Raw genomic sequence first — 8,006 nt, forward strand, 5'->3', positions numbered from 1 at the left:
CTTTGTGCCTTCCCCAGAGATCGAGACAGTGAAGTTGGCCCGTTTAGTTTACAGCAAACTGCACGAGATCTGCAGCAATTGGGTGAAAGATTTCCCTCTGCAGCCCAAGCCCCACCGCTACTACGAGACCTCCATCCACGCCATCAAGAACATGCGCAGGAAGATGGAGGACAAGCACGTCTGCATCCCTGACTTCAACATGCTCTTCAACCTCGAGGTAAGCACAGAGCACGTGGGAGACACAGGTTCTATGAGCAGAGGTTTCCATTCTGGGAAACCAGGCAGTTTTCCACTGAAAGGAAGTGAAAGGTGATGGACCTGAGGAGGGTTGGCAGTTGGTGTTGACCAGGTCACCTCACAGTTCATCTCTGAAGCCATTTGGCAGCTGGGGGTGGGTCTGCTCTGCTTTTCAACCCTTCCTCCTGGCAGGAAGAAGCCAAAAGCAAAAATAAGGAAAGAAAGTAAAAAAAACCCCAAACCAAACCCAAAGCTTACAGGACTGTGGGGTGCAGCTCACACACAGTTCTAGCAATGTGAGTAGTTTGGTGGAACTGGAGCCTGTCTTCCCTTCCATTACTCTCTTGATGTGGCCATTGGTCAGACACTCATTCTTGCTCTCCCTTGAGATATAAAACTGGACACTGAGGAATGGAAAATATAAGGAAGTGGCAAGAATTTTACCTTAAGGATCAAATTGCTGCATAATTCCTTCTTTATTACACCCTGTCACTTTAATAACCATCTTCTGCCCCATCCACATTCTTACCTTTAAATGATATTAATCCAAACAGAGGCAGATGTTTCCTTTACCTGTCAGTTGTCAGCTTTCTTATTCCAATTTGTGTTGGAGCCCATTACCTAAAAATTACAATGTGCAAATATTCCAGTCACTGAGCTGGCTGTCAAGGTTGAATTGGCTCTGTCAGTGGGTTGGTGGTGTGTGTGTGAATAGGCACAGGAGTTTCTGTCTCCTGGTACTGCGTTGTTTCTCTGAGCAGAGATGGGGAAGCTGAGAAAACTGCCTTGAGGATGAGTGATTTTGCTGTATTTGATTTGTGAATGTAATCACAATTTTCTGATGAGAGAGAACATGCAGTTTTTTAAAACACAGGCATCTAAGATGATATGTTTTAGATTTAAGAAAAGAGTGAAAGCAGAGGCTGGCTGGCTTCACATTTTAACTGTACTGGCATTTCATCCCTGGTGGATTCCAATCATGATGTAGACTTCATGCAAACTGTATTGGATGTTCTTCTCTCTCTGTGGCTTTCGCAGTCACAAAATCTCCTGCACAATTTGATGAGAATGGCACTTCCTATTTGAGTAGTGTGACTGAGCTGTAACAAATGGGACCTAAGGAGAACTGAGAGCACTGCACAGGGGATTCTGGCAGGGCATCTCTTGCACTTTGCAGGTAGAATTCAAAAACAAGGTGGAAATTTCCCATTGATGCAAGTGCAGGTGGTCAGGGTACTTTGCTTTTCCAGTGGAGACTCTGTCTCTAATTGCAATTTAATGAGGACACCACAAATCCCAAGTTCAAAGGTTTAAGTCAATCCAGTGAGCTGCTTGCATTGCTTTCCCCTGAGTTTTTTCCTCCCTGTGTTTCCACTGGCAGGACCAAGAAGAACAAGCTTATTTTGCGGTGTTTGATGGTCATGGAGGAGTGGATGCTGCCATCTATGCCTCCATCCACCTGCACGTGAACATGGTCCACCAGGAGATGTTCCAGCAGGACCCAGCCGAGGCTCTGTGCCGAGCCTTCCGCGTGACTGACGAGCGCTTTGTGCAGAAGGCAGCCCGGGAGGTGAGGGGCTCCCAAAGCACTGACCTGTACATCCTGCCTTTGTCAGAGGGGCCTCCAAGCACAGCCCAGGGTCAGCACAGAGCTGTCCATGCACTGGTCCCCAGTGGTGGCTTTCTGTCCATAGCTTCACATCCCATAAAAATGTCACCTCCTGCTTCTCACAGCATCCAGCTCCTCTTAAGGATGCTGCTGCCATTCCCACGCTCACCTGCTGACCAGGCTCAGTCCTTGGGTTCAGTAACACACAGATGTTCCTGTCAGTGGCAGGAGGCAGCCAGAGCAGTCCCAGCAGTGCCCAGCTCCTGGCAGGTGGGTCCCATGCAGGGATGTCATGGGGAAAATTCGTACTCAGCCAGGTTGGCTCCAAGGGGCTGTTATTGAGCAGTCGTAGCCGTAGGGAAAGCACTGCCTGTTCCTCCCTGGGAATAGGCTCTGTGCTGCAGTTTCAACATGTTCTGTCCCTGAGTTAAGTAAGAAAATGCTTTGAAATGGAAATGTATTTTTTCCAGAGCCTGCGCTGTGGAACCACCGGGGTGGTGACTTTCATCCGAGGGAATATGCTGCATGTGGCTTGGCTTGGGGACTCCCAGGTCATGCTCGTGAGGAGAGGCCAAGCTGTGGAACTGATGAAACCTCACAAACCAGATCGAGAGGTGAGAATGGCCTGCCTAAACACCCCTGGGCAGTGACACCACAGGTACCAGCTTTGGGGGAGTGCTGCCATGCCAGGATCTCTTGGAGTGGCAGTACGTGTTCCACGTAGCCTGCTTTGTTTGGATCTGTGTGCAAATCCTTTGTCTCATGGGGCCTGCTGTGTCTGTGAAAAACCAAGTACTTACAGGAGAGTTGAGTGTGTGATGCAGCTCTGACTGCTCTGTCCAAACCTCTCTTGTGTTGCTGTTCAGGATGAGAAGAAGCGCATCGAGGCCCTGGGTGGCTGCGTGGTCTGGTTTGGAGCCTGGAGGGTGAACGGGAGCCTCTCTGTCTCCAGAGCTATTGGTGAGTGGGCTTCCATTCCTTTTTTAGACTTTCTTTGCTTTTTAACTATAAAATTTTTATTTTCTAGTCATCAAAATTTGAAATACAGCTGAAGATAGACCTATGAGCAATAACCTCAATTTTTCCCCCTACAGTCTAAGGGAATAATTCCCACATAATTGCTTTAACTTGGGGTAAGAGTCATTGGCTCCACACTGAGTTAATAAAGGGCTGATGGAAGCTGTGGCTGCAAACCCACAGTTGTGTTTCTCTACTGTTTTTCCACAGGGGATGCTGAGCACAAGCCATACATCTGTGGGGACGCAGACTCTGCCTCCACGGTGCTGGATGGCTCTGAAGACTACCTCATTCTGGCCTGTGACGGCTTCTATGACACAGTCAACCCCGATGAGGCAGTCAAAGTGGTGGCTGACCATCTGAAGGAGAATAATGGTGACAGCAGCATGGTAGCACATAAATTGGTGGCATCTGCTCGGGATGCCGGCTCCAGCGACAACATCACCGTCATTGTGGTGTTTCTCAGGGACATGAACGCGGCGGTCGCGGTCAGCGAGGAGTCAGACTGGACAGAGAACTCTTTCCAAGGTGGGCAAGAAGACAATGGGGAAGACAAGGAGAACCATGGAGACTGCAAACGGCCGTGGCCCCAGCACCAGTGCTCAGCACCTGCAGATTTAGGCTATGAAGGACGAGTGGATTCCTTCACCGACAGAACTAGCTTAAGCATAGGGTCCAGCGTTAACCCCTTGGATGATCAAGGCTATTTAGACCTGACAAAAACAGAAACTAGTACACCTCAGAGTGCCAAATGTCTGCCACCAGTCCAAGTGTTTAGTCCTGGCATACCAAAGAGTGCGGATTCGATCAGCAGCTCCCCGGTGAAGAGCGAGTCCCCGGAGCTCAGCGCGTCCTCGGGCTGCGGACAGAGCGATCCCAGGGAGGACGAGGCCCCTCTGAGCTCGGGTGCTGCAGGGCAGGGCATCTACAGGGTCAGGGGTTTATCCCCCGTCTTCTTTGGGCTGGAAGATGAACTGTTCAAATCCTTGGGAAAACGAGCTGCGTTCCCTCACTTCCGGCTCTGCAATGGGAAGAGGCGGCGAGGAGCCAGGCTCAAACCAAAGTTTCACACACCGCTCTCGGCTCACGAGCCTTCCCAGGGAGAAGGATCCAGCCTGGCCTTCCCTGCCCGGGGCCGCAGGAGCAGGAGGGCGTTGGCCCGACCCTCCCCGTGGCGGAGGCTGCCCAGCCACGGCTCTTACAGCGAGTGTTTGATGCGAAGACAAAGTCATTGTATACCAGACCCACACCTTCATCAATGCTGTAAAATGTAACCACCCCCTCGTGTTCCCCTGTCAGACTCCCAAAGTAGACATTCCCAAAATAAAACTGGCATCATCAGAAAGCGAAAAAAAAAAGAGGTGGGCATTTCCGAACTGTACTCCAGTCCCCTGCCAAGCTCAACCCCTGTGTAAATAGATCTAGGAATTAACCAATGTAGTTGTTTCAATCTCTAATAAAGTTTGGTGGTGGTGCCACCCCGAGCAATGCCGCAGCCGCCCGACCACCCGCACACACGAGTGTCCAGCCACATCCAGCAGGGAGAGCCCAGCAGCCGCTGCACGTGGACAGACAACGCCAGGGCACGGCCCCTAAACACGCAGAAGGTTGCACCTGCCTGAGAAATGTCTGTGGAGCAATACTCAAAGAACGATCTGGGTTAGAACTGCCAAATTTTTTTAGAGCGGGGGGAAGTTTCCATAGAGTCGAGGTGTGGGGTTTTTCGGTTTTTTGTTTTTTCTTTTTGTGTTCTGCTTTCTGTTTGTTCCAGGTGAGCGTTAAGATGAATTAGAAAATTGCATCCACTTTTGCAGGTAGATGACTAAAAGCCATACAGGGTTTACCAGGTACCTTAGGAATGGACACACTAAGCTCCTGCTGCTCTGGTCTCAGACTCCCATCGAGGTACAGACTCATAATTTACCTTTTTTTTTTTCTCATGTAATATAAAATGCAGAGTACGAAGAAAATCTTTCTTGCCGTTTTTAAAAAAAATTATTTCCTATGGCTGGAGGTGCAGTGTAGGGAATTTCGTATCTTTCTGGTGCTTTTAGTGGCATTTTTCTCATTTCTCAGTTTAGGAAATTGTTCTCAATGAGTTGAACATGATTGTGCTTAATGCTTTGAGCCAACCTCTTCCCACCTTAACTTCATCTCAGGTCTTAAGAGAACCCAACCCGTGGAGGTGTCCAGTCCCACCCTCTGTCCCTGCACCCGTCCCAGCAGAGATCAGGAGCTGTTGGATGAGCTGTGTGGTTCTGGTGAGGATTCCCAGGTGGCAAAGGCAGCATTTCACATCCAATGGCAGCAGCAAGGATGCAGCACCACGGCTGCCATGGGGTGTGTTCGGGGTGTGTAGGGATGGATGCCGGAGCAATCCAAAGAGGATGGAAAGGCCGAGGAGGCAGCAGAGCAGGGGCTGCGCTGGGGCTTCAGCAGAGAGGGTGGAATTCCCTGCCCGGGCAGGGCTCTGCTCTGGCTCCCCCGGGTCCAGGAGGGCCAGGGAGGAACTCAGCTGCCCTTCTTTGCATAAGCATCGGCCACCAGCCCCTCCCCGCCCCCGAGGTGAGGTCACACCCTTAGGGGAGCCGCTAATTGGGACATAAATAAAGAGCCGATTCCCATCAGCTCCACTAAGTCCAGATCCTGTTACTACCCTTTGTCACAGGGATGCATTGGGAGGAGTATGAATAAAGTAAGTCTTCATAGGCACTTAGTGAACAATTCATATCATTTTAGCAGTAACAATAGCAGTATTAGTGTTTAGCTAGAATTTGCAAAGTATTAAAATACTAAGTAGTCAAGAAAATTATTCAACACGACGAGATGGCGAGGCTTGAATTCTGCCAATTTCCGCTGCTTCTCTCTTTGATGCACTATTTTAAAAGCAATCTGATGAACAGCAAAAGGCTTTGTGAGCAACCAGGAGTTGGAGTGTGGCTTTAGATTCCTTTGATCTTTTTCAGACTTTGTTTTAATCTTACGGGATCATTGGCTCTTATCTGCCATCTTATTCTGCCTTAGCTGTTGTCAACGTTCTCTTTAGCTGCAGCTTCTGTTCCAAGTCAGATTTACCGAGGAAATTTGAGAAACCATGAAATGGTAAAATATGCAACTCTGGGGCATCTCTGTGGTGCCTTTGTTTTAAATTATTCACAGTAATAATGACTCATTGAAAGTCCATCTTTAGCTGACTGTCGTGTTCTGGAGAGAAAGGTGGTGTAAGTGCAATTCTTGACGTGAGTAAATTAGAATGCAAACCCGTCACGGATGATAAAACTTCTTCCCAGTCTGCAGGAGCAGTTGAAGAGCACTGGACTGCATGTGTGCTGTTTTGGGAAGGATCTAGCTTTTTAGGTGTGGATTCATAAATGGTAATTCTGCGACTCATCCCATTTATCTTGCTAGGAGAAAAAAAATCCACCATCGTAGTTGCAGTGTGGTCAGGTAAAACCATTGTATAGATAGAGCAAGTGTTCATTTCTTCACTAACTGCATATTTATAGAGTAGATAGGAACCATTTGTAAGGTAAGTCCTTTAAAGTTCTATAATATTAAAAGTAGTGGTTATTGGTCTGATTATGCTGCTCTTGATTCTACACACTAGACAAAAAGCAGTGCTTGTGAAATGCAGTGTTTTCTCTTAATGCCACTGGTGATAGGAAGTAGTTCCTTCAGTTCAAACTCCTGTGCCCTTATCTGCTGCTTGCTGACGTAAGCAATAATCCCTCTCTAACGGTATCTAAGTGTTCTGTATCTCGTACCTTGATCGTCTATCTGGTGACAGTGTAAAATATTAGGCTAATAGAGAAGTATCTCATTGTATTTATTAACTGTTGATACTGAGATTCAGTCTGTGACCTGTGTTTTGTATTTTTATCGTGTATCTTAGTGGTGGTGAAAATTTGTACAACGAAATCTTTCCAATAAAGAGCTGAAGTATCCCTTTTCCGCGTTCACACAACCCCGCATCCCTCTCGGTCGACGTGGTGACCGTGGTTGCAGAACCAGGAGGTAGCAGTGACAACATGACTTTATTTTTGTTCTGTTTCAGTTGTGGTGGTTTTGAGGAAGGGGCTCGGGGCTGGTTTGCCTGGAGCTGCTCAAAACTCGCTCGGAAGCTCTTCACTGTGAGCACCGCGGGGCTCCCGTGCGGGAGGGGCCGCTGTGCTTTCCCAGCTCTGAGGAATGTGTGCGGTGCAGAGAGCAGAACAGCACCAGAGCAGGGAGCTCTTAACCCATTCCATTTGCACTAGAGGTGGGTGGAAACGCACGTGTGGAACTTTTCTTGACCTAGAAGTGCCATCCATTGTCCTTGCGAGTGAGAACCGTGCCGTAGCTGAGCTGTTGGGTTCGGTGGCGCCGCGGCGCCGAAGGACAATGGCCAAGCAGACTTTAACTTACACCACGTTGCTGGTGGTGCAGCATCCTAGAAACTCCGCCTGTTTTTGGAGCACTGTGTGTCACTTGTCCCATGGGCAGATGAGGCACAACGAGTTGTGTGCATAGATATGGCTGCTGTAGTTCAGGTCCACTCTCTCCTCACCAAATCCTCCCGACCCCAAGATTCTGCAGGAATAAAGCAAAATGAGAAAGATTGGTCTAAATTAGGGGCTGTTTTAGCACAATTTTGTCACTCAGCACTTAGTCACATAAACAAAGCCATCCAAGGGGATACTGCAGCTTTGTTCATGTCTGTAATTTAGGGCAATCTTTCTTTAATTCACATCCTCTTTGCGACAGGAACAAAACTTTCTACCCTTGTATCATGTGCAATAATAAGGAAGCATTAACACGACTTCTGACTCCAATGTCCGTGCCCCGCTCCAGCCCTGGCACCCCAGCCATGGCACTGCCCTTGCCAGCGTTAAAGCTAAAGAAAAACAACCCCCACCTGTCAGGGTCTCATACAACCCTTGTCGTGTCCGGTTTTTCCTCTCCTTCCCTCTGGAAGCCACCTCGGGACGAGAACAGGGGAGGTGGCTGAGCTCACCCCAAGTGCTGCTGCTCGTGGCCAGCCAGGCACGTCTCAGCTCCTGGGTGCTCCTGCTGACCTTTCTGTAGTACCTTGTTCATGAAACATGTTCTTTATCAAGTGAATAAATTCAAGCTGAATCATGTACCAGTGTTGGGACTTTTCCAT

At 48.7% G+C, this 8,006-nt stretch overlaps 1 protein-coding gene across 1 annotated transcript in view; it reads left to right on the top strand.

Annotated features, from left to right (window-relative positions):
- Window positions 1-6,807, top strand: part of PPM1E (protein phosphatase, Mg2+/Mn2+ dependent 1E) — a 59,410-nt gene extending 52,603 nt beyond the window's left edge. Inside the window, exons 3-7 of the mRNA XM_069033226.1 lie at window positions 18-217; window positions 1,619-1,807; window positions 2,317-2,460; window positions 2,713-2,806; window positions 3,074-6,807. Of these exons, the coding sequence (XP_068889327.1) occupies window positions 18-217; window positions 1,619-1,807; window positions 2,317-2,460; window positions 2,713-2,806; window positions 3,074-4,137 (1,691 nt within the window). The 3' untranslated portion in view covers window positions 4,138-6,807. The remainder of the gene's footprint in view (window positions 1-17; window positions 218-1,618; window positions 1,808-2,316; window positions 2,461-2,712; window positions 2,807-3,073) is intronic.
- Window positions 6,808-8,006: the final 1,199 nt, after the last annotated feature.

The sequence above is a fragment of the Aphelocoma coerulescens genome, chromosome 19, assembly GCF_041296385.1.
Source record: "Aphelocoma coerulescens isolate FSJ_1873_10779 chromosome 19, UR_Acoe_1.0, whole genome shotgun sequence".
NCBI classification, from domain to species: domain Eukaryota; kingdom Metazoa; phylum Chordata; class Aves; order Passeriformes; family Corvidae; genus Aphelocoma; species Aphelocoma coerulescens.